This window comes from Prionailurus viverrinus, chromosome A1 (genome assembly GCF_022837055.1).
Source record: "Prionailurus viverrinus isolate Anna chromosome A1, UM_Priviv_1.0, whole genome shotgun sequence".
Lineage (NCBI taxonomy): Eukaryota > Metazoa > Chordata > Mammalia > Carnivora > Felidae > Prionailurus > Prionailurus viverrinus.
The window spans coordinates 115,272,090-115,297,823 of NC_062561.1; the positions used below are offsets into that span (position 1 = coordinate 115,272,090).

The window sequence follows — 25,734 nt, forward strand, 5'->3', positions numbered from 1 at the left end:
CATTTCTGGGTATATACCCTCAAAAAATGACAGCAAGGATTTGAACAGATATTTCTACATCAATGTTCATAGCAGCATTATTTGCAATAGTCAAAGGTGAAAACAACCTGGGCACCTGGGTGTCTCAATTGGTTAAGTGTCCAACTCTTGATTTTGGCTCACATCATGATCTCATGGTTTATGACTTTGAGCCCAACATCAGACTCTGTGCTGGCATCACAGAACCTACTTGGGATTCTCTGTCTCCCTATCTCTCTGCCCCTCCCCTGCTCTCTCTCTGAAAACAAACAAACAAGCAAACATTAAAAAATAAATAAATAAAGCTTTAAAAAAAAGAAGAAGACTACCCAGTAATTTACCAGGCTCCAAGTCTTCCTCTTCTCCAAGAAATCAAATATCCGAAACACGGTCAACTTAATCTACTTAGGATGTGCTGTGTTAAAAAGATTTTTCCCTAAGATTGAGATTAGACCCCAAATCCCTGGAATATCTTGAACCCACTGTCTATTAAAAGCAAGTGAATGCCTGGGTAACTTAAGACTCCAGTATCTAAATGGACAAAGGCACAATCATTTACTAGCAAAATGTGCATAGCTAATATTCACATGAAATCACTACTAATTGTTTTTAACATAAAACATTTATCAATCTAACTGGCAGTTAAAAAAATAAACATTTATCAAAAGAGCTATTGATTATTCATGAATTATGTAAATTCATAACTTTTTTTGAAAGGAATCTGGAAATATGTATCACAAATCTTAAAAATATATCCTTTAGCCTGGTAGTTATAATTCTTGGTACCAATCCTAAAGAAAAAATTTTGAAGTGTAGGCAAAGATTTATGCTCAAGACCTTACATAATAACATTATTTGTAAAAGCAAAATTGGGACCACTAAGTGTCCAAAAATAGGGAACTATGTAAATTGTGGTCCATTTGTTAGGGTAAAAGCATCCAACAAAGAATAATGTTTACTAGAAGTTTCAATATTAACTTTAAAAAAGCAGGATATAGGGGCGCCTGGGTGGCTCAGTCGGTTAAGCGTCCGACTTCAGCTCAGGTCACAATCTCACGGTCCGTGAGTTCGAGCCCCGCGTCGGGCTCTGGGCTGATGGCTCAGAGCCTGGAGCATGCTTCCGATTCTGTGTCTCCCTCTCTCTCTGCCCCCCTCCCCCATTCATGCTCTGTCTTGCTCTGTCTCAAAAATAAATAAACGTTAAAAAAAATATATCTTAAAAAAGCAGGATATAAAGTTATATATATGGGGCACCTGTGTGGCTCAGTTAAGCACCTGACTCTTGATTTCAGCTCAGGTAATAATCTCACAGTTCGTCAGATAGAGCCCCGCATCACGTTCTGCACTGTCAGATAATCTTGGGGTTCTCTCTCTCCCTCTCTCTCTGCCCCTCCCCCAACTCTCTCAAAAATAAATAAACTTTAAAAAAAAGGAATCTCTTTAAAAAAATGTTATACATATGTAATTAATATGACTTCAACTCTAACATTATATACATAGTTAAAAGACTATAAAAAAATGAGGTAAAATGTTAATAGTTTTTCTCTATGAGGTAACTATTTTCTTTTTTATATTCCCTATCATATATATATATATATATTTTTTTAAGTTTATTTATTTATTTTGAGAGAGAGAGAGAGAACACAAGGCAAAGAGGAACAGAGAGAGAAGGACAGAGAGAGGATCCCAAGCAAGCTTTGTACTGTTAGCAGAGTCTGGTGCAGATCTTGAACTCACAAACCGTGAGATCATGACCTGAGCTGAAATCAAGAGTTGGACGCATAACTGACTGAGCCACCCAGGAACCCCTATATTTGCTATATTTGTAAACCATTTTCACAATGGGCACATAGTACTTTTAAAATTAGGGTGGGAAGAATCACATAAATAATAAAATAGAAAAAATTAACAAAAAACCTTCTTTAACACTTATTTATTTTTGAGAAGGGGGGGGAAGGGCAGAGAGAGGAGACAGAGGATCCAAAGCAGGCTCTGTGGTGACAGCAGAGAGCCCAATAAGGGGCTTGAACTCACCAACCACAAGATCATGACCTAAGCTGAAGTCAGATGCTTAACTGACTGAGCCACCCAGGGGACCCCAAAATAGAACAACTTTAAAGGCCTAAGAATTTTTTTTAATGTTATTTTGCTTTGTTTTGTTTTGTTTTCATATTTGAGAGAGAGACAGACAAAGAGCGAGTAGGGGAGGGGCAGAAAGACAGAGACAGATTCCAAAGCAGGCTCCAGGCTCCAAGCTGTCAGCACAGAGCCAGACACAGAGGTCCAACTCACAAACTGTGAAATCATGATGTAAGCGGAACTCGGAAGCTTAACCACTTAACCGACTGAACCACCCAGGCGCCCCCTAAAGGCCTAAGAATTTTCTAACAAATAAAAACGTCAGAGGATGTCTCTTACTTTTCCCAGAGTTACTTCTCCAACCACTTTTCTCACCTAAGCCAGCTTAGAAAAATTGAAAGGGTTGTAATGCAGACCTGCCATCCTATAATCCACAACACCTCAGCAGACCCTTGATGAGGATGTTCAGTGACTCACCAGTAGAGAAAGGGGAGACATGTAAGGCTCCCCTGGTGTCTTTTGAAACTTCAGGCTCCTGGATGCCCACCACTCGGAGGACTTCAAAGTGTTATTCTTCTGCATAAGAAAAATTACATTGGCTGGAGGAAGACAAGTGTCAGCAAGCCCTGCCAAAAACATTTCATCAGGTGAAGCCATGAATAACCCTCACAAAACACATTAAGTATAATCAAGGTTGATCCTATATCCTGACAATACAAATTATGGTTTGGATTTGATGTATGATATGTAGATTTGCTTTGGAGGATACTGATTTTATGGTCACAAGCCAAAGGAAGGGAGGAAAAGGGGAGCCTGAGTAGGGAGGGGATGGTGAGATTTCCAAAAAGTGATTACAAGGACAGTGTCAAATCAAGAATAAGCTGATTAAAACAGACAAAAGCATGGGTATAACTTAGTCAATGTGAGAAAAGAAGAACAGCAGCTACCTTTTATAGATACTGACCTGGGGGAAAGGATGACAGGCAGGGGAAAGAAAAAGATGGCCAGAAAACACAATTCAGGGCACCTGGGTGGCTCATATAGTTAATGGTCCAACTCTTGATTCTGGCTGGGGTCATGATCTCCTTCCTGGTCATGGGATCGAGCCTTGTATCTGGCTTGGTGCAGAGGCTGGACTCTGCTTGGGATTCTCTCTCTCTCCCTCTTTGCTCCTCTCCTACTTGTGCTCTTTCGCACATGCGCTGTCTCTCAAAATAAATAAATACACATAAAAAAAAAAAATAAGAAAAGAGAATTCGTTGAAGGGATCGTTAGAGAACGATCTTGGTGATTAGGTGGCTCTGTCGAGCCCAGTTTCAACTTAGAACTGACTGAAGGCCGGAGGCTCAGACAAAAAGGCCCATGGCTTTCTGAGAACATGGGCTAAGAAGCTTGACTAAGGGAGAAATAAGAAGAAATTACGTAAACCCATACATGAAGCCATGCACAGAGTATGTGAACAACTTATATACATTATCTGTTTAAAAAAATAGCCCTAAATTCCCAAACTACACTAATAGAGATTTTTGCCCTTAAACCAATCAACTGAACATGAGGAATAATGATGATCTGCTCTGGAAGACATGGAGCTAGGTGTCTGTTCTAAGGTCAAATCTTAAAGATAAAAAACAAACCATAAATACTTTTTTGCCTTATAGTGAAGCAATTTGATTGTCTGCATACTGAGGGATAACAGTTCTGGGTCTCATAATGATACTGATGAGTTGCTCCCCTCACAGGGAGAAAAGTACTAATGTATCTGGGTTTCCATTTAACACTTACATTTTCTTTATTTGTGGGTGAGCTACATACTGCATCTTTCTTCCTGTTGCCATAGTCCAAAACATTTGGAGTGCTACAAAGCAGCTGTGCCTACAAGAGAACATTTTCTGAGAACATCCAGCATCCTTGAGCCACAGGTGAGGTGGAAAGCCTCTGCCTACCACCTGAGAAACAAACCCAAACCCAAGAAATAGATGTTACTCACTGGGCTGCATTTTGTAAAGTGCTGGTGATGATTCCTGAAGATCAAAAAAAGTGCCAGTCAGTAAACCCCAAATACTGTTTAGTTATTCCTCAATGGCTTGTGGCATCCCAACTTTTCCTTTTTTCCACTCTAGGAGCCCTATATCTAGTTGATATGTCTCCATACAATATGTAAAGTGCTCTCTGTGGCAAATATGAAGATGTTAAGTGACATCCTGGGGATAAGGCCCTCATAACGATATATAGAGATATCCATTAAAGATGATGAGCTTGTCCTACATCTTATGTAGACCAAATTTACTAATTTTCCAGCATTGACTATTGGGAGCTAATACTTATTTTTTATGAATTATTATCCCTACTGCCAAGATTTTATCCAGTTTGCATGAGTTAGGATTTTTAAAGCAAGTCAAATAAACTACAAGCAATCTAAAGTGAAATTTTCACATGTATTATTAAAAACAGTGGAAGGGCAGGGCGCCTGGGTGGCTCAGTCAATTAAGTATCTGACTTCGGCTCAGGTCATGATCTCTTGGTTCATGAGTTCAAGGCCCACATCAGGCTCTGTGCTGACAGCTCAGAGTCTGGAACCTGCTTTGGATTCTGTGTCTCCCTCTCTCTCTCTGTCCCTCCCCTGCTCACACTCTTTCTCTGTCTTGCAAAAATAAATAAAATGTTAAAAATTTAAAAAAACAAAACAAAACAAAAAAAAAAACAGTGGAAGGGCAGTTGGTGGGCTCAGTCAGTTAAACGGTTAAACAACTGATTCTTGATCTCAGCTCAGGTCATGATCCCTTGGTTGGTGGGATCCAACCCCGTGTCAGGCTCTGCCCTGGCAGTGTGGAGCCTGCTTGTGATGCTCTCTCTTCTTCTCTTTCTGCTCCTCCCCACTCTTACTCTCTCTCTCCCTCAAAAATAAACATTAAAAAAACTGTTAAAAAAAATAAAGTCTTAATAAATTAATTAACTCAAAACTAATTAAATTAATTATTTAAATCAATAATTAATTAAAACTAATAGGTTTAATTAATTAATTAAAAAACAGTCATGGAATGCTCTCACTAGTGTCCTAAAGTAGCTCCTAATTCACCTAAACATAGAAGGATAAAGTTCTAAAAAGATTAAAAGAGTCAAATGGAAACCTTACAATAAGTTTAAGAAGTTAATGAGTTGAATTGAAATAACTTCATTCCTGGAACATTCCCTGATTGAATATTTTAAGATGTCCAACAAAGAGTCCCCATGAATAACAATACTAAACATTATAAAATAGTTCATACGTGCTAAATTCCATCCTTACAAGAGCAGTTATGAAAAGTATTATTATTATGTCTATTGTTATTTATTACAAATGAAGAAATTGAGGTCCAGTGAAGTTAAGAAAATCTTCAGAATCACAGTTGGTGAAATAGTAAGCCACTGGAATCCAGATGCTCTAACACTGCACTATTCACATGCAGGAAACAGCTTAGGCCTAAATGCAATATACCCTTTCCTTCATTTTTAAAGATAATACGGGTTGTATGGAATGGTTAAAATGAACTATTTAGATCTGAGCAACTTAAAAAATCTTTCCAGTGAGGGACTGAGGCTTTCAAGCCAACTTATACCCAAAGTAAAATGTTCTACATACTGCAGAGATTGCACAGGATAAAATTCCTGTGCCAGAGCTGAAAAGGCTTCAGCATGGGGTTCATTTAGCAAAAGAACTTACATCCCAGTTAAATGTATGTCCTGAGGTCCTTTAGATTCCAACTGGCCTGCAATCAAATGTGAAGAGTTAATCTTGTCCACACATCCTGTCTTTCCTTCTCATTTTTTTCATTGCCAGTAAGCCACATTAATTTCAAAAGCTGATGTTTTGAATGCATGGGCTCCTGATAGGTACCAATTTATGGTACAAGGTACAAGTTCATGAAAACTTAAGAATTTATATATGTTACTTAAGAATTTATGCAGGAAATACTGCAGGACAATAACGAACAGAGATTTTTTTCATGGGTAGGAAATAATGCTGATTACTCAGGAAATAGACCATTTATTCTGAAAATAGAACAAATACTAAAATGGCCAACTAGTGGGGTGCCTTGGTGGCTCAGTCAGTTAAGTGTCCAACTCTTGACTTAGGCCCAGGTCATGATTTCATGGTTTTTTAGTTTGAGCCTGAATCAGGCTCTGCGCTGACAGCGTGGAGCCTGCTTGGGATTCTCTGTCTCCTTATCTCTCTGCCCCTCTCCTGCTTGCTCTCTATCTGTGTCAAAATAAATAAAAATAAACTTAAAAAAAAAAGATCGACTAGTGGGGCACCTGCATGGCTCAGTCAGTTAAGTATTGGACTTTGGCTCAGCTCATGATCTCACAGTTTGTGGGTTTGAGTCCCACATCAGGCTCTCTTCTGTCAGCACAGAGCCTTCTTTGGATCCTCTGTCTCGCTCTCTCTCTCTGCCCTTCCCCAGCTGGTGAGTGCTCATTCTCTCTCCCTCTCAAAAATAAACAAACATTAAAAAAAATTATTGACTAGTAAAACATACTCCTTTTGGGCTCAGGCCCTACAAAACCACAAGAATTAGTTAACAAAGTATTTCTTTATGTTTCTTTGCCTTTGCTGAGACTATACTAGAGCATAAAACTTCCCATTTTAACTACTACTTTCATTCCCATCATCAATCAGTTAACAAAATATTCCTTCTTGTCTAAATTTTTCAAATGCAAAATGACTCCTATTTATGTTATTACATTTCTCTTCTTGGCTTATCATTCTCAAAAATCCTCTAGGTACCCACAGAATTTCAACTTCAAGGATCTTTACCTTAAAATTAAAAAAAAATTTTTTTAATGTTTATTTATATTTGAGAGAGAGAGAGAGAGAGAGAGAGAGGGTCAGAGTGTGAGCAAGGTAGGGGCAGACAGAGAGGGAGACACAGAATCTAAAGCAGGATCCAGGCTCTGAGCTGCCAGCACAGAGCCCGATGTGGGGTTCGAACTCAAGAACCATGAGATCATGACCTGAACTGAAGTCGGATGGGCTTAACCGACTGAGCTACCCAGGCGCCCCTCTACCTAATTTTACCACCTTCCATCTCTATCTGACTACCCTGTTTTCTCCCTTAGAAGTTATTCTTTTCCTTGAGGCCTTTACCTCCCTTCTCCTTACCTGTTTCATCAAGGTCTGCAAAAGTGGTAAGCTGACTGGCAGACATCTCCCCACCACTGCTAAGATTGGAAAGATCAAGGCAACATTTTGGGGTTCCTCTGTTGAGACATAATAGTACAGCAAGATTCCCATTAAGTTGTAATAACCGTGAAAGGCAAAGATCACATTATCCTCTTCATCTGAAACACCCCTCAGGAACCTTTTCTCTACTCCAATAATTTGCATCTCATTTCCTCCTCACCAACATATTGAGACAAGTAATTTTTTTTCAAATTGAGGACCAAACATTATTGGCTGAGGTGGGTCTTGACCCCACATCTTTTGCCCTACGCACTGTGGGTACATAGATTTAGTTTCTCCCTGGAGTCTCTAGTACTTCTCAGGTCTATAACTCTCCAACTAGCCAAGGGATCAGAGCATGGCGTGACCAGAATTTAAAGTACAATAATAATAACACTAATATTAATACAAATAAAAATACCAACTCCTATAACAATAGAGTTTTCAAAGACTTTTCCCAGACATCACAACATTTAATTCTCATAAGATCCTAGTAAGATAGGAAGAGATTATTATTTCTATGTCACAGAAAAGAAGCCTGAGGGTCAAGAGTCACACTGTTACTGAAGGGCAGGGTTTAAAACTTAAACCCTGATCTTTGAGCCACAATAATTTTTTAAAAATGTTTTTTTAATATTTACTCATTTTTGAGAAAGAGAGAGAGGGGCAGAGAGAGAGGGAGACACAGAATGAGAAGCAGGCTCCAGGCTCTGAGCTGTCAGCACCCACAAACCTTGAGATCATGACCTGAGTCAAAGTCAGACACTTAACTGACTGAGCCACCCAAGCGCCTCCTCCCCACTTTTTTTTTTAAAGTTTATTTATTTTTGAGAGAGAGAGAGTGTGTGGGGGAGGGATATGGAGAGAGGGAGACACAGAATCTGAAGCAGGAGCCAAGATAATTTTTTAAAAACCCCAAGGCTGTGCCTGGGTGGCTCAGATGGTTAAGCCCCCAACTCTCACTTCATGATCTCACGGTTTGTGAGTTCCAGCCCTGCATGGGGCTCTGCACTGACATCACAGAGCCTGTTTGGGATTTTCTCTCTCTGCTCCTCCCCTGCTCATACTCTCTCTTTCTATCAAAATAAATAAATAAACTTTTACAATAAATAAACAAACAAATAAATAAATTGGGGCACCTGGGTGGCTCAGTCGGTTGAGCAACTAGCTTCAGCTCAGGTCATGATCTCAAAGCTGGTGAGTTCAAGCCCCACATCAGGCTTGCTGCTATCAGCTTGTGTCGGCTTCAGATCCTCTGTCCCCCTCTCTCTCTGCCCTTCTCCCAGTTGCTCACTCTCTCTCAAATATAAATAAACTTTTAAAAAAATAAATAAAAATCCCAAGGCTATTTGGAAAAGCAAAGGAGATAAGATGTAAAAGGTGGATTTACCCAGACAAAACACTTAGGTTTGCAGAATCGCCAAAGAGTTTGTTCACTGGAGTTCTAGGGAGATCTGGACAGGTGGTAAAGGAAGTGTCTCTCTCCAAGAGCAGGTTTAATATCTTCCTCTGACTGGACCTAAAACTGGGTCCTGAGCCAGGATGTACATCCCCTTCTGCAGATGAAATCAATTCTGCAGACATGGCCTCCTGAGAAAAAAAAAAATAACACCTACCTAAGAGGTGAACATCATCTACATAGGTCCCTCACAGGCTGTCCAGTTTTCACAACCTCCTCCACCCTTCCCAGCAGCAGCCCAGTGGCTCAGTACTGGAGAAAGGACATCCCTAGGATCACAACTAGGCATGAAAGTTTAATCCCACTTGCCCCAAGCACCTTGACCTTTTTCTTGGAGCCGAACTTATCTAGAGGCAAACGCGGGACTTTTTTTTTTTTTTTTTTTAAAGTAAGCTGTACACCTAAAGTGGGGCATGAACTCGCGAGAACAGTTCCACATTCCATTGACTAAGCCAGCCAGGCAACCCAAAACCAGGACTTCATTTAAAAAAGGAATGAGGGGCGCCTGCATGCCTCAGTCCGTTAAGCTTGGGGCTCTTGATTTCAGCTCAGGCCATGCTCTCATGATCTCACGGGGGTGAGATCGAGCCCCTCCAGGGCTCTGCCCTGGGCCTGGATCCTGCTTATGATTCTCCATCTCCCTCTGCCCTTCCCCCTTCCCCGCCCCCCCCCCCCCCCCCCCCGCTGACTCACCAGCTCTCGAAGGAAAAAAGGGAGAAAGGGATGAAAGAGAGAGACAGAGAGAGAGGAAAAAAGAAAGAAAAAAAAAAAAGAAAGAAAAGAAAAGAAAAGAAAAGAAAAAAGAAAAGAAAAGGCTTTCACTTATTCGGGGGCCACACAGCTAGTGACTACTGACAGGAAAGAATTCGGGTCTCCTAACTCACGATAATGCTTATTAAATCCCCTGAAGTTCTGTTTGTAGAGCCCCCACTGGACACTGGGGGACGCTGAGGTTTCCGTGATACTGGTGGAGCGGGTTCCCGGCTTACCTCAGATTGGAGCCAGAGATTCACCTTCAGGAAAAACAAAGGTGGGGAGTCAGTCACAAGCCAAAACTTGAGCAGAATTAAAGGAAATCTGACGAAAGGAGTCAATTAACCAGACTACGATTCTGCTTCTAGACTGGATAGGCCGAGAGGATCGAAGTTACAGCCACAGTGCAATAATATCAACAGTCACAGGGCCTGGCTATTCAAACCTTCCGCCTCCCCAGTAAACCTATCCCATTCACTTCAAGACTGCATCAGCCAATCTGCGCCCGCGCGCGCCCAGACTCCTTTGGCCAATCGTTTGGCTCTACATCACTAGGCGTGACCTTGCTTTGGAAGGAACACAATTTGCCCCGCCCCTCAGCCAGAGCAGGATGCCGATTGGTCAGGGTTCAGTAAACCGCTAGGTAAGCCCCGCCCCCCGGGTGCCTGGCACACCATTGGCTCTCCCTCTGGCCAATCTCCACACCCTTCCTGAGCACTCTATTCCCTTAGCCCTTCCAACCCCGGGAGATTTAAACTGGACTTCGGTAGCAAGTACTGCTCTTTAAGATAATACCTGGAGAGCGTTGTTTGGGTGACAGTGTGTTTTAAACTTTTCTTTCCCCTTGCTTCTTTCTTGTGTCGTTACTTGGGCCTTTTCATCTTCGTTTTTCTTGCTTTCCGTTGGAGATGGAGCATTTGCCACCGGTATGGCAGATGTTGAGGCGAGACAGGTGTGTGTATTTATGCTGCATTTATGTATTGACCCCTTCCAATAGCTTTCATTGTTTCCAGTTCCTTTTAGAGCTCAGCATCTCTGAGACTCTAGGTTATGCAGGATAAAGGAAATTCCTTTTCAGGGAAAACAGGGGAATTAAATCATCTCTTGGTATAATCCTTATCACAGTCCAAAGGATCCCAAGCTTTGGCCGTTTATGGAAATTTGAACATTGATAGGTGATACTAAGAATTTATTCTTAATGTTGGGGATTTGAATAATCCTGCGGGAGTGGTGGTGGGTATAGATGGTGGGTGGTGGGTATAGACGAAACAAGATTTGCCATGAGTATTAAGCAATGGGTAACTGGGGGTACATTATATCACTACTGTCAAAGTTTAATCATCTGGGGATCTTGTTAAAATGCAGGTTCTAATTCAGTAGGTCTGGGTTGGGGTCCAAGATTCTGCATTTCTAACAAGCTCCCAGCTGATGCTGATGCAGCTGGTCCTGAGACCATACTTTGAGTAGCAAAACATTATGGCATGCTCTTCTCTATTTTTTAAATCTTCTACACACACAAAAAGATGTTCAAAATGACTTGGAAGCTCTTTGAATGCAAGCTCCTTAAAATGATGAATCAATAAGTAGAGAGTGGGGCCTAGGAATTATCAAGGCACTACTCATGCTGATGGTTTGCAAATCACATTCTGAGAAACAAATAAGCAATGCAACAGTTCAGCCACAAACACAACCTTTATCCGGTGTCCACATCTTGGTGGTGGTAGTTGCTAAGAAGTACAGCATAGTCAGCTGGGTTTTATCCTAATACCCTTTTCATATGGAGAATCTGCTTCCCCAGAAAGGAGGTATGTGAAGAGTCTTTGTTCTCTGGGATTGAGATGGTGAGTGTGGGAGTCAGCACAGAGCCCTGCCATGCTAGGTGAGTTTGAAAAACAGACTAGGGGTTAAGGGAGTATGTGTGGGATGAGTTGGTTTTTACTTTGAAAACCATAATCACACTTCATGGGACCATTGTATACTTCCCCTGCAGGTGGGAGGTGGAGACAGATGAAGTTGTTCTACAGCGGCGGCAAAAACAGATAGATTATGGCAAGCGCACACCTGGTTACCAGTGTTTCCTGCAGCAGGTCCCCAAGTGAGTGCAGTTGTGCGGGGTCACAACAAGCATGTCAGCTAAGTGGCTTTGGTTCAATGTAGGGTGATGGAAAGATATTAGAATACGAATGCTCTCACAAAGTCTCATCATTACTAAAACTAAGTCTCCTGAAATGTAGCCCCTAAATAAATTTTCAAGACTTTTTTTTCAAATGGAACAAATCCTACTTGGCCCATGAGACTTTCAAAAACTCAATCCATGTTTGCTAATGAAGTTTTTCTTTCCAACCATTTTTACTTCATACCGCCAGCTGACTTCACTAATTACAACATACTTGCCTAATTACATGTAAGTTTCCATGCATACGGGCAAACTAAATGTATAAAGAGGTAGTATGTATTTTAAAGGGATGTCAGATACTGTCTTTTATATCTATCTTGACTTCTGAGGGAGTTGGAATATCTAAATTACCCTTGCCAGAAGAATATTAGGAATTTAGGAAGTTTGGTGCTTAATCCCAACTGAAGATTTATTTTTTCTATTGAATTGCGGGCATTGATCCTACCTGACTCTTAAGAAATCCTAATGAGTCTCCTGATTCACTGTGATAAACTGACCTGTGCCCCTTCCCCCTGACCTGAGTCTGACACATATCTGTCATTGCCAGGGCAAAGCGACAGCCAGGACTTCACCCTCAAACACCAAATAAGAACAGGAGGTACAGCCGTCGCTCGTGGGATGCCCAAATCAGGCAGTGGAGAAGAGCTCTACATTCTTGGGACCCCCCCAGCCAGCCTCTGCAGGGCAGGGGGGCTGAGGGGTGAGTGCATTATTCTTGGTTTCTTGTTTGAGTGGTGGACTGAGCCCCACCTCTCCTTACTTTGCAGGGGTTTAGCTTTTAATGGCTGAAAAGGGAAGAGTCTGAATAAGGTGCATGTTCCTCTGACTCTGCTGCATTCCTAGGCAGGGGATGGAGCATCTCTTAGAGCCAATGGGTTCCACCCCTTTGGATGACCTTTTGGATGACTGGTTCCAGGCCCTGGAACCCTCAACAAATCTGGATGGAGACCAGAAGGGAGCCCAGGTAGTCTTCTATCCACCTATCTTCTACCTGTCTTCTAAATCCCACTGGTGCACTGTTAGAGATGAAGTCTGGCCTATGAGGTGACAATTAGCATGGGGTTCAAGGTAGTAGTCCAAGAATGAAAGAAGGAAAATGGGGCAGCAAGAAAAAATGGACATGAATAAAAAATAGGACATGAATAAAAAACTCTGAGAACTAAAGGTGGCATAAAGAGATTTAATTATAGTTAGTAATGGCAGGGAAGTTGGGCTGCACTGGGGGCTATCTTATACTTGATGAAAGGGGTATAATTAATCTTCCTTGGAATTGAGGCCTGAAACCTGACGTGGAGGATTTGGGTGTTTGTTTTTTTCAAGTGTCTCATTTTATAAATGTTTTGCATATGAGCCAATGCTAACTTCTTATTCTCAATCATTGAACTTTATTAAAGCATTGTTAATAATAAAAGGATAATAAATAACAAAATTATAAAAGGATAATAAATAATAAAAAAAGGAGGATCATCAAGTGGTGAAGACCAAGGACTTTAAAGCATCAAGGACTGCTCTGTAATATTACCTTTGCCTACCAGATGGGCAGTCACTTAATCTCTCCAACCATTTCATCTGTCAAATAGAGACATTTGCTCATTTCATGATTCTAAGCAAAAATGAGAATACTTTTTTAAAGTATGTAGCACGGTGTCTGGTACATAATAAGTGCTCCACAACAGTAATTACTGGAAACCATGTCTCCTATACTTCATGGCCTTGTTCCCTCTTTTGCCAAGAAGAAATGTGCAGGGCAAGGGAATATGCAGTGCATCTATCTTCCCTCCACCCCTATTTTCTTGATAAATCTCACTTTCTCTTCACTCTTCTTTTTCAGTTTGCAGACTTGGTGGCTCCTGCCTACTCCCTTCCCTGGCTCTGTGAGGAAGATCCCCACCACTGGTGCTACTTTGTAGCTGATCAGTTACATATCTGTCCTAGACTTGAGTGGGGCACAAAATATTTAGAGAAAACAGACGTCTTTCAAGGGACTTGCTGCTAAGTTGTAATAGTGTAATAGTTGTAATAGTGAAGATTATTTGCATTACTGCTACTTCCCAATCGATTAAAAAAGAAATCTAAAACTGCTGTACAAAAAGATGGCAACACGAAGGCATTGTTTAAAGCCTCTTTTTCTTTTTGCCTTTCTTTCTAAACCTTTTTTGATAGCTGAGCCTCGAATTTACATGAAAGTCAGGAACCATTTAGCTGTTCCTCACCCTCTTTCCTACTAACGTCTACATGCAGCCTTTTCGAAAAAAGACTTAAACTTTGGCTGAGGTGGGAGATGGTGGTAGTGGTGGAGATTTAATAAAGGGTGGTATCCTGTTCCTAAAGAGGAAAAATACGGACATGAACATCTTTTCTCCAGCTGCCTGTTTCCTCCCTCCCTGTCTTAAGTGGTCCAGCTGTAACCACCATACTCCTCCTTCCCTCCCCCCCCGCCCAACCCACCCCCGCAAGCAACTGAACCGCCTATGATGTCATAATCACAACCCCATTACCTCATCCTGCTCGGGGGTGGGGGTGCGTAGAGGAAGGAAGAGTAGTGGACAGCCCTGGGCCCTCCGCAGCTTCACAAAGTGTTTTGGGTGAGGGCTAATTACAAAACCAATTTGGAACGGCCGCGCAACCGTTGCAAGTCCTGGGTTTATAAGGTTCGAGGCGATCCGGCAGCTTGAAGAGGGGCTCCTGGGACTCAGAGCAGGCCCTAATCGACTCTTGGACTACATTTCCCAGAAGCCTTCACGCCGCGGACGGGTCCTCTGCTGGCGGAAGGGGGATTCCTTCTCTGAAGCAGCCCTAGAGGGCCGGACAGGAGAGCAGGTAAGAGGAACTTCGGCTAATTCTGTTACGCGACTCAAATCGAGTAGAGGGCTGTACTTAGGCCAGTGTTGGAATGGAGGGTGAGGGGGATGGCTTTGTTTACCTTCGTCCAACACGGCCTCCCCCGCGGGTTTCGAGATGTGCCGCCAACTGGGTCCGTCCACATTCTGCAGTATTTCGGAGGGGGTGACTCGATAGTGAGGAAACCACCTTCGTCCCTAAATCAAAGAACCTGTCTCATTCCCGACAGTACTTTCCAAAATAGACTTTGGGAGAGAAACGGCGCAAGGCTCGAGCCTCCGCGGGCGGTTCAGGAGGATTCCGCGAACCAGAGCGATCTCCCTACTCTCCTTAGGGGCCCTTTGGTTCGCGCCGGCGCCTTTTAAGGGCACCGTGGGGCGAACGGAGCGCTCAGAGCTGCTCCGGCCGCGGCCCTGGGAGCAGGAGGAGCCGCGGTAGGTGGCGAGGGCAGGTGGCGCTGGGGCCTCGGGGCGGGCACCTCGGCCGTCCCTCCCTCCTTCCCTCTTTCCCTTCCCCCAGCCCGGCCGCGAGCGCCGCACGGCCTCTCTGGACGCCTCCGCGGGGAGAGCACGGGACCCGGTGGGGGAGGGGTTGGCGGAGTGCTAAGTCCCAGACCCTCTTCATCCCCAGCGTCCTGAGTTCGCTTCCCGCGGCCAGGTGATGGAAGCTGATATGGGAGGAGGCGAACTACAGCCCCCCTGAGCGAGCCCTTGTGCCCCCCTAGGGGCCAGCGGACGCCCCATGCCCCACCCCGCAGGGACAGGCAGGGCAACCGAGGGAGAGGTTGAAGACTGGAGGGGGGCCTAGCCTTTTGCTTCTTCATCGGGGTGGGGGGAGGGGTGCTCCCCACTTGTCACCCCTATCCCCGCCAGAGCCATATGGAAGAAGGAACAGTCAGATCCTCACTTACATGTTCATGCACCTCCCTGCCTTCCTCATGGTTTTCTTCAGTCTCCCCCAGAGGTGTGGGCCTGGGACCTGGGGGTGGGGTGGGGGGGAAGGTCCCCAGGGGATTTGTGACTCTCTTACCCCTTGGCCTGACTAGATCCTAGGTTCTTCAGTTTTCATCACAACCTCAGCATCCCTGAAACCCGAATGTCAGGGGTTACTGCCATCCAATAAGAGATGGGATGGGGGTCCAGTCTTTATGTTAGGGGGCTGATGGTGGAAGGAAAGCCTGGATTGAGAGTTGGGCCTGGTGGGGTCGTGGGGAGGGCCTAGCGGCCTGCTGCTCTGTGAAGGGCTGAGCCCTGTGCCAGTTGTTAAGCTGAGAAGTTTTAACTTGTTTAGTGAAGGTTCAGGGCTGTCTTTGCCCCTCAGATAAACAAAATGGAAGGGGAAGGAAGGCGGCAAGAGAGGGTTTCTTACACTTTTTTCTATGCCTGCCTGAGAAAGAGGAGGCCCCTCGCGGAGCTGGTTTGCCTTCTTTTGTGTCCTGGTTTGATTCCTTATGGCTTCCGTTCTGTTCCCCCTCTCAGGCTGGCCTGTTTTAGGAAACTCAGGCTGAGAGTATCAGTTGCGTGGTGGTAGTTGCATTGTTCCAATTACCGCCGTGTGTGGCCACATCCCAACAATTAAAATGCAGAAAAACACAAAATCACTCTCTTCACTTGATCCCAGAGAGGGCTGGGAGTTTGCTGTTTGGCCAAATGCCTCATGAAAAGCTTGAAAGAGTTTGCTTCACTCCCTGCTCTTCATGGCTGGTCAGTCTGAGGCCTGTGATCTGTGGGGTAAAAGCCTTCAGTTAGGTTCCCTCTCTAGTTGATCTTTTGGGGGCAGAGTTAAGAAACCAAGAGCAGAAAAGAAGCTTTAGCTTTTCCTCCAAGAACATAGAAGCTGCTGAAGGGAGCTCTCGGGAAGCTGGAACTTCGTTCAGGGTGGTGATAATTATGCGTGAAAATGATAGTTATCTGTAATGATGATTGACTTCTCCCAGACCTTTCTTCCAAAAAAACTCCACATATATCCACATGTATTTCTTTGCTTTTCCTTACCTACCTCTCTGAGGTGGGGATGGGGTCAAGATGATTCCCTCTTTTTTTTGCAAAAGTAGAAAGTGATCTGCCTCCAAGGTCACAGAAGAGCTGTTTTGGGCTTCCCTAGGTGTGCAGATGAGGAAGGGTGGCATCCAGCCAAATAGATAAACCCAATTGCCTTCTTTAGCTTAATATCATCACTTGTGGCATTCTTAGCCTGTGTAGAGCAACAAACAGGAGGGTTTGAGAAACAGCAGTCTTTGTGGAGTCCTGATTTGTACAGGCTAGATCGTATGCTTTTTACATTTTGGTATTTCATGTTATATGGTACCTGTGACAGGTTAAGACATTTATGTGCCCATTTTATATACAGGTTAACTAAGGCCAAGAAAAGTCAAGTGACTTCCCAGAACTGTCACAGCAAATTGGAGCAAGATTTAGATTTCTTGAATGTTTGTTTTATCTACTAGAGAATGCCATATACACCCTCTGATGAGCTGTCTGCCTGCTGGTCATTTCTGGGAATAGGCAGAACCATATGGAAATACTAGGTTAACCTCCTCTCCTCCATTGAGCAAGGCCCCTCAGGCAATTGTGTAGGCTGGAAGCCTGTTCTTTGATAGAATTAGTTTGCTTCTACTGAAATTGACCATGAGAAGGAGTCTCAGTTAATTGTATCCATGGTCTTTGAGTCAGATCAGGCTAAAAACTTAGTTGAATGAAGTCATACAGTTGTTAACATCTATAGAGTTGAAATGTAATTGGAATAATCCTGGTTCCATTTCTCTGTCTTCTTAGCTTTGTAAGAGAATGTATACAGTATCTGTTAGAAAACAGTATAACACAATATACATTCAGGCTAAGGGAGAACATGAAACCTTGTTCACTCTGATTGGTCTAAAGGAAAAAGTCATTCCTACAACCAGTGCTCCACCCTGTTCCCTATTACTATTTGTGTGGTTTAGGAAAAATGTATCTCTCTGTTTCTGATTAGAGGATAAAAGAAAATATTGGGGTAATCAGGATGGAAGTAACCATTTGGGTGTTGTCTCTCACTTGAGCTGTTTTTTAAGTGGTACCGGTAGTCTGGGTAGACAGAGCAGAGCATGAACCAGGTTAGGAGTGGCAAATAGGTTTCAACTTGCTTGCTAACTCCAGTTCATTTTACTGGTTAACTGGAGTGCCACGTTCAGAATGTTTCTGAGGCTGTGTTTAGGCTTAGCAGGAAAGAGCTGTGATCAATTAATGATGTCTGCCAGAGGCCTGGCATAGGGATGCTGTGGTATGTGTGCCATGCATTTTCCACCTTTGGGCCAGGTAAATCTCTAATATCACTTGGGGCTGGTCCCTCTGTAATTGGCAGACTCAGCAGGCATGACTGGAGAGGGGAGTCCCAATGGTGCTAGAATGGTGCTGCAGTGGCAGAAGACGGCTCACGAGTGAGGTCTGGAAGAACAACAGGGAAGACATCCATCATTTGCTCCAAAGTGTGCAAGTCATATCCTGGGGAGAATCATGATAACCCTGATCACTGAGCAGCTACAGAAGCAGACTCTGGATGAGCTGAAATGCACACGCTTCAGCATCAGTCTGGTAAAAGACCAGTCTTCCTGCTTCTCTACCATCCCCTCCCCCTTTTTTCTGAGGCTGTTTGTTGCTACTACTTTACCCATGTCCTGTGCCGTATGAGTCATGGTACTTGTACTGGAAGAGCCTACTAAAGGCTCAAAACCCAGCCCAAAAGGAAGGGGGCAGGTATTTTTCCACTGATAGAGAAGGGACACCAAAACTTGGGTGGAGAAGGGTATGAGATGTTGGAAGATGTGGATTATTTTACTCACTAACTTTGGGAAGACAACAAGAAGAGAACATTTAGGAGTCCCTAACATCTCTATAGCCCATGAATTACAGGGGTAAGCTGAAAAGGGCTTCCTGGAAATCTGTGTCCTGAGCCTGAATCATGATGGATATCCTCTCTCTCTCTTAGCCTCTGCCTGATCATGCAGACATCTCCAACTGTGGGAACCCTTTCCAACTTGTGTCTGGTAAGGCTTTGTATGTGTGTCTGTGTGTATCTACACCTTTCTTTCATTGGTTTCCAGTGACCAGGGCCAGCTAGTCTATCTCCACAATTTTCTTGCCGGGGTCACCTGCTGAGATTCACACTTATCTCCATTTTCCTGCACCTGCATGGAGCTTATTTGTTTAGTTTGCTCTTATTCTAGCCTTGACAGGACTTTTATAATCTGATTTTTTTTTAAATAGGTAATACATTCATGTGGTTCAAAAAATTTAAAGGGGCACTTGGGTGGCTCAGTCGGTTAAGTGTTCCACTCTTGATTTCAGCTCAGGTCATGATCTCAGGGTCGTGCCCCTCATTGGAGCTCACTTAAGATCCTCTCTCTCCTACTCCCTCTGCCCTTCTCCCACACACACTAAAAAAAAAAAATTTTTTAATCTTTATTTATTTTTGAGAGAGACAGAGTGTGAGCTGGGGAGGAACAGAGAGAGAGAGGGAGACACAGAATCCGAAGCAGGCTCCAGGCTCTGAGCTGTCAGCACAAAGCCCAACACAGGGCTCGAACTCATGAACCACGAGGTCATGACCTGAGCCGAAGTCGGACACTCAACCAACTGAGCCATCCGGGCACCCCTCAAAAAAAAATTTTGTGAATAACAAATACATTGAAAAAGTCTCCCTTCTCCATCTAGCTCCCGCCAGCTCCCCAAAAGCAGCTCGTGTTATGACTTTGTCTATCCAACTAGAGATTCTTTATACAAATAGAAGCAAATATAAATGTGTACTTTTTATTCCTTCAAAAGGTTGCACACTATATATATTATTTGGAACTTTTTATTTTTTTAGTTAACTACACTCTAGCTAGATCTTTTGGTATCAGTGTGTTAATTGGAGCATTTCTTTGTGGGTGGCTAGACAACAAAGGAACATGAATAGTCTTAGGGTTTCCCAAGCCTGGGTTCCATCATCAAAGGCCTTCCCCACTCTGTTTGCCCTCTCTAGGAATAAAAATGATCTCTTACCTGCTCGATTACCTCTTAATCCTTGGCAGCCCTAACTCTTGTCTGGGTGCTGGTGACATGTAGGAAGGAGAAAGATTAAAGAAGAGCATGGGCCTGCTTTTTACAACCTGGGGCTGGTAGGTATGGAAGCAGAGTAAGGCTAGGTGGAGTGAAGTATGAGCAGGGCACACATGCTTTTTTTTCTCTTGACTGTTTGTGCCTTTGAGAGGGAGTGATACGCGGTATTTGAGACTATTTTTAATTTCAGGTGGTTCCTCATAATGGAGGCAGTATAGTCTAGTGGTAAGAGACCTAGCCTTAGCATCACACAGACCTGGATTTGAATCCTCCTTTGATCATTTCATTCCTACATGACCTAGGACAGGTTACTGGACTTCTCTCATCTGTGAAATGGGGATAATAGTACCTACCTCCTGAGGTTTGGGGAAACCTCACATAAAGTGCTCATTATATTTTGTGGCATATAGTAAGCTCTTAAAAATATATTAGCTATCATTAATACTATTTTTATTATGAATGCTTTCCAGAAGGTGCTTCCTGGAGGGGCCTGCCCCACTGTTCCTGTGCTGAGTTCCAGGACAGCCTCAACCTCAGCTACCACCCCTCGGGCTTGAGCCTGCACCTCAGACCACCTAGCCCGGGAAGTTCCCCACAGGAGCAGCCCCTCTCCCAAGTCCTAAGCCCTGAGCCCCCAGATCCAGAGAAGCTTCCTGTGCCCCCTGCCCCTCCATCCAAGAGGCACTGCCGCTCACTCTCAGTGCCCGTGGACCTGTCTCGCTGGCAGCCGGTGTGGCGGCCCGCCCCCTCCAAGCTGTGGACTCCCATCAAGCACCGGGGCAGTGGTGGAGGGGGTGGGCCGCAGGTGCCTCACCAGAGCCCCCCAAAGCGGGTCTCCAGCCTCAGGTTCCTCCAAGCTCCCAGTGCCTCTTCTCAATGTGCCCCGGCCCACAGACCCTACAGTCCCCCTTTCTTCAGCCTGGCTCTGGCCCAAGATTCCTCTCGACCCTGTGCCACCTCCCCCCAGAGTGTCTCCTGGGAGAGTGATGCTGAGTCCCTGTCACCTTGCCCACCCCAGCGTCGCTTCTCCTTGTCACCTAGCCTGGGCCCGCAGGCAAGCCGCTTCTTGCCCTCTGCCCGGAGCTCCCCTGCATCCTCCCCAGAGCTGCCCTGGCGACCTCGAGGCCTCCGCAACCTTCCCCGAAGCCGCTCACAACCCTGTGATCTGGATGCTCGCAAAGCTGGAGTCAAACGGCGCCATGAGGAGGACCCCCGGCGGCTGCGGCCTTCTTTAGACTTTGACAAGATGAATCAGGTGGGACCAGCAGGACTAGGGAAACTTGGTTGGGAGGAGGGAGACTCTGTTCCATTTTTACTTCGAAGTGTCCCCTAGTTCCATGCACTCCTGACAGGTTCTTTTCTGTCTGAGCTTCTGCTAGTGTGATTCACCATCCTAGTTGTCCGGGACTGTACCTACTTTAGGATTCAGTGTCCCGTGTTGTGTGTAACTCCTTGGGCCTGGAGGTTCTAGAGAAGTTGAGGGGAGACCCATGGTAAATCTTCCAATAGGGATTCCTGATTGTTCTGCTAAAGGTGCTTTCCCTCCTCTTCTGAGGATGCATAAGCCTCAAAAGTCACATCATCAGTGCCCTACCCTTTCTTGACCTCTAGACTGATTTTGCCACTCTCCGTCAGTGCTTCCGCTGGGTGTGTGAGGGCTTCAGCAAAATGGGTTGCTGCCTTACTCATCTGTTCAGCAAATGGATTTTGACTTCCCAGTGTGAGTGCAGCTTATATGCACTTGTCCACTTTTTTCATACTCTTCCTACTAGTCCATTGGGTCACAAACCCCTTTGAGAATTTACTTATTCAGAGTCATTCCTCCAACCAGTCAGCAAATGTTACTGAATACCTGCTATGTACTGGGCTGTGACTAGGCACTTGCAATATTGTTGTGAGACACCCAGATAAGATTCCTGCCCACATGAAGCTTGTAAGTGAGCTCTTAATCTTGAACCCAACAGAAACTATGGGCTCTTTGCTCAAAGAACTGTGCCTGCATACTAAATTTTCTAAATGTTACCAGGGAGTTCACCCACGTCATGCCTAGGACTCATACCTGTAGGGGTAACCAAGAGGGATACTTTGAAATATAGCTTGGACTAGGGTTCTGTGGGAGTTGATATCTTTCTGCATTCTTAACTTTGTTGTTTGTTTGACAGAAACCATACTCAGGAGGTCTCTGTCTCCAAGAAACAGCCCGGGAAGGCAACAGCATCTCTCCACCGTGGTTCATGGCCTGTAGCCCCCCACCCCTCTCTGCTTCCTGCAGCCCCATTGGAGGTTCCTCCCAGGTGCTCAGTGAAAGCGAAGAGGAGGAGGAGGGGGCCGTGCGGTGGGGGCGGCAGGCACTGAGAAAGCGGACACTGTGCCAGCAGGACTTTGGGGACCTGGACTTGAATCTAATTGAGGAGAACTAAAACTGAGAGGCTACTTCCTGGGGCCACACAGACTGATTCTCTATGGCTACTAACAAGTGTCAAGGCCCCAAGGCCAGGGGCCCAGCCTGGGAATGGGGGTGAGTGGAGGGCTCCGACTCAGGGCAGCCGGAAATCTTCTCGCTCCAGGAAGCTCGACCATGCCAAGAGACTGGCCGGGACAAGATAAACGGAGCTGGTGGCGGGAGGGACAGCCCCAGAGCAGACCCTTCCCATGGCGGCCCTGAGTGTGAGTATCCCTGCCACCGAAAAAGCAATGGGCAGGGAAGGAAGGGGTCTGCTGACCCCAGCTCGGGGAATTTCACTAGCCCCTTTGCTTCAAAGGGCACTTGTGTCTTAGAATTTGGCCAGGGTGGGGGGTTCATTCAGCCTCCTTGGAGAAATTGTGTGAGAGTGTGCGCGTGCGTGGGAGTGTACTTGGGGAAAAGTGTGTTTGCGTAGCCTTAGGGAAGGAAGGCAGTTGCTCCATAACAGCAGAGCATCATGATACCCCCAGGATCTTGAGTTTGCACGGGATAGCAGGCTTATTCAAGGAGTCAAGAGGAGGGCACCAAGTTTTTCTTTTTTCTAAGTAGCTTGGTTTCAGAGCTGATAATCCATAAGCACTGTTGGCTCTGCAAAGGACTCTCTTTTGGGGGTGGCAGGGTCTTTTAAGTGCTGTGACCTTGGCTAATGGTCTTTGTCTTAGACCCGTCCCCTTCCCTAGATAGTTCTAATATTAGGGCTGGAGAGGGCTCTCTATGTTGATTCTGAGCTGGCCTTTTTTTCTTATCAGATTGCCTAGGCTATGTACAACCTGCCTCTTTCTCTAAGTAGATGTAAGCACGTGTGGACAACCGAGGCATGGTTGGATGGCTCCATTTTTCTCTTTCCCTCTCTACTGATGGGATTTTTTTCCCCTCACATTCTGAGCTTCGAGGGTCAAGAACAAGGAGGAAAGGCCCTGTGTTGGCCCTCATCATCTAAGGCCAACCTGCAGCAGAAGTGGCATTCAGTCCCCAGTAAGCATGGGTAAGCTCATTCCAGCACTATCTTTTGGAAACAGACTATAGGGAAACCTGTTGTCATTAGATCCAGGTCTAACCTCTTTTCAGACCTGCTTGACAAAGAGGAAGGGGATGTCAGCATTTACTAGTTTGCTTGTCTTCCATTCCTGCCTAGAAATGTTTATTTGCCTCTAATTGGACCTGAGAGACCTCAGGGAGGTTGGGGCTCACTAAGGGGTTGGCTGAGGTTGTGTAAAGCAAAGGCTGTGAGAAGCAGCTGGGAATTGTTGTTGTTGGATTGAATTTCCTTTTTTTGTTTCTCGCCCATAACTTAAGCCAGGGCATCAGGTCCCAGTGGCTGCAGGGATGGGTTTAACGACTGTAGGACCCTTGGTAGGGCTGGCACCAGTGAAGATATACTGAAGCAGCCGCCAAATAGCTTGTTAGGCTTTGTCCGGCTTTGGTTAGACCCTGCACGACTGAATTGGACCTGCCCTTGTTTATTGGAGGAAGGGCATTCTCTTGGATTTCCAGGGTGTGTTAGGACCCAGTTCCTCATGGTAAGGGGAGAAGACCAAAGTCCACACGTTTTCTTCCTCATGGGATTGAACCTGTCATTTTCTTGGTTTCCCACATGTCACATAGGAACATCACTGATGCTGCAGCCCTCTCACCTCCACTCCAGGGGAGGTGGCCATTTCTTCTTGAGGCTCTGGCCCTCAAAGGTTCTACCCTTCCAGGGCTCTTCCCCTTCTCCTGCTAGTTACCATGTATTACCAGTGAGCTACCAAGTCTGTAGGGGCCTGAGAAAGGCTCTCTGGAGAATCCAGGGAAACTGTGAGCCCAGTAGTTGCCCATCCTTGGTTTCATCCCTCCCTTGGCTCTTCTTCTTTAGGCCATAATTTCCCTGGTGCCAGCTTCTTTTCCTCCTGGGGCATCCTTATGCCTGGGCTCTCTGCTGCATATTGGCTGTGCCAGCTTCCAATAGGCCACTAGCAAGACCAGTGGTGTCTCTGTAAGCCCCAAGCTCAAGAAGTGAGGGCAGTAATTCTGCCTCTACCCTGGCTTCCCCAAAGCCCCAGGGTGCCATCCTTAGGGGAGAAGGTCTACAGATAATCATATTTGAATTCTATTACATTAAGATCTGGAAAGTTAAATTAGTTGAAACTGTCATCTTGCTTCCCAATCCGAGCACCCATGACCCTGGGACAAGCCTTTTCAAGAAGTGGTTCATTTTGCTTTACACAGTAGATCTGTTCCAAAAGTTCTGTATAAGCCAGATGCTATTTTGCAATGCATTTGGACTGCCGACCATTAAAAAGCAGCCTGTGTGATTGCTTCTTTTGTAAAGCAAGCAACCTCCCTCTACTTTAGCTGTTTTGACTATTTGGATTTTCACATATTGGGCTTACCCAGAGTGGAGCACACCTATACAGGGCTGTGGTTGACGCTGGGTAGACATCTGCATCTGTGTTGTGTGTGTGGTGTGGCTGACCAGTAGGTGAGTATTCCTGCGTGTGTGAGTGAAGCCACTCCCAGGCTGGTGCTCTCCTCCTGTGCCCGGTGACTGCCCAGTGGCAGCTCTAGCTGCCCTTCACTCCCACCTGCTGCCAAAGTCCCTGTGCTAATGGGATTACAAATACAAAAAGTGGAAAAAAAATTTTTCGTAAACTTTGTTTTATATTAAAAAAAATCCATAAGTCTGTGTGTGTTAAACATGAGGTCCTGCCTCTGTGGCTGTGTTTGAAAAAATAAAGTTTTATTAGAATAATTCATTTTCCCAAGCAATCTTGTGTACTACAGTGTCTTCTTCCCTTCTCCACAAAGAAAAGCAAGGAGGAAGCAGGGAGAAGGCCACCTAACTCTAACAGTCCCTTGCTCTAAGACATGGCTGGGCCTTTGCCCCTCGAGGGCAGTATCTGGTCCTAGGCCTTTTGCAGCCACAGAATTAATATCCTGTGGCCCAGCTTGTGAGATGGCCTTGGTTATTTTTGGCAGTCTGATTGGTCTTTGTTTCCCTGATAGTGGTAACTATCTCCTCTACCCTGTGGTCAGTCTTCCAATAAGTTGAAGTCAAGTACTAATACATTCTAGCTCCCTGAGAAATGCTTGATAGTCCAGTCAGGAACTTGTCTAGACTGATTTGTAGTCTTTAGGAAGTGGGAAGAAAGCAGTTTGAGAGACTTGACCAGGAATCTTTTTCTTTTTTAAGAGTTTTTACATCTTATGCCCTGGAGAGATGGAGATTTTAGTCTTGAGAATTCAGATTCCAAAGACCTAGGCAATTACTCCATTCTAAAAATAATGCTTTTGGAAAATTATCCTAACAGCAGAGCTTCTCTTTTGCCCCAGAAGTTGGTATTTTCCATAATGATTTAGTTTGGGATGTTCATGTGCTCAGGGAAGGTGTGTGGCTCACTCTCTTTAGACATTTCTATTCCACCCTTTTCCCTGTGTTAGCATTCTTGCAGTTTGGGTAAAATGTAGTTGCTTAGAGATCCAGGCAGGAGCCTCTGTCCCTAAGGAGTAGCCTTTCTTTACCAGTTGTGGTGCTGACTTGCCAGGCAGCAAGAAGAGTCAAGTTGCTTAGCCTCCGTCCCAGTTTCCTGCTTCAGATTTGTGGCACTCATCATTGAATACCAATGAAGTGTGCAAGAGGACAGGATTGGCTTGATAACCTGGAGCAGGAACCTTTGAGGGGATGAAAAT

At 44.9% G+C, this 25,734-nt stretch overlaps 4 protein-coding genes across 7 annotated transcripts in view; 3 read left to right on the plus strand and 1 right to left on the minus strand.

Moving 5' to 3' along the window:
- Positions 1-15,480, minus strand: part of CDC25C (cell division cycle 25C) — a 36,501-nt gene extending 21,021 nt beyond the window's left edge. The window contains exons 1-9 of one of the 3 annotated variants that reach the window (XM_047872506.1): positions 15,437-15,480; positions 14,609-14,723; positions 9,746-9,769; positions 8,688-8,887; positions 7,238-7,335; positions 5,798-5,843; positions 4,085-4,118; positions 3,880-3,969; positions 2,575-2,673 (exon numbers count right to left, since the gene is read on the minus strand). In XM_047872506.1, coding sequence (XP_047728462.1) covers positions 2,575-2,673; positions 3,880-3,969; positions 4,085-4,118; positions 5,798-5,843; positions 7,238-7,335; positions 8,688-8,887; positions 9,746-9,769; positions 14,609-14,723; positions 15,437-15,465 — 735 coding nt within the window. In that variant the 5' untranslated portion in view covers positions 15,466-15,480. Of the gene's footprint in view, positions 1-2,574; positions 2,724-3,061; positions 3,304-3,879; positions 3,970-4,084; positions 4,119-5,797; positions 5,844-7,237; positions 7,336-8,687; positions 8,888-9,745; positions 10,115-14,608; positions 14,724-15,436 lie in introns of those variants that run through there. The other 2 variants (XM_047872513.1, XM_047872523.1) reach the window with 2 other exon arrangements.
- On the plus strand, positions 10,359-13,646 carry LOC125173427 (oocyte-specific histone RNA stem-loop-binding protein 2-like). The gene is given in 7 exon segments (XM_047872555.1): positions 10,359-10,461; positions 11,308-11,388; positions 11,500-11,604; positions 12,233-12,385; positions 12,529-12,649; positions 13,517-13,599; positions 13,601-13,646. Coding segments are annotated over 7 exon segments (633 nt in total). The 5' UTR covers positions 10,359-10,417.
- FAM53C (family with sequence similarity 53 member C) lies at positions 14,219-24,813 on the plus strand. 2 transcript variants are annotated; one of them, XM_047872545.1, is made up of 6 exons: positions 14,219-14,270; positions 14,419-14,505; positions 17,866-18,095; positions 18,490-18,547; positions 20,072-20,856; positions 21,764-24,813. In XM_047872545.1, the coding sequence occupies exons 3-6, from the start codon at positions 18,018-18,020 to the stop codon at positions 22,019-22,021; spliced, it is 1,179 nt and encodes a 392-aa protein (XP_047728501.1). In that variant the 5' UTR covers positions 14,219-14,270; positions 14,419-14,505; positions 17,866-18,017; the 3' UTR covers positions 22,022-24,813. The 2 variants fall into 2 exon arrangements, with proteins under 2 accessions (XP_047728501.1, XP_047728493.1); XM_047872537.1 differs by lacking the exons at positions 14,219-14,270; positions 14,419-14,505 and adding an exon at positions 14,750-14,960.
- KDM3B (lysine demethylase 3B) overlaps positions 22,147-25,734 on the plus strand; it is a 75,891-nt gene continuing 72,303 nt past the window's right edge. Inside the window, exon 1 of the mRNA XM_047872488.1 lies at positions 22,147-22,268. Coding sequence (XP_047728444.1) covers positions 22,254-22,268 — 15 coding nt within the window. The 5' untranslated portion in view covers positions 22,147-22,253. The remainder of the gene's footprint in view (positions 22,269-25,734) is intronic.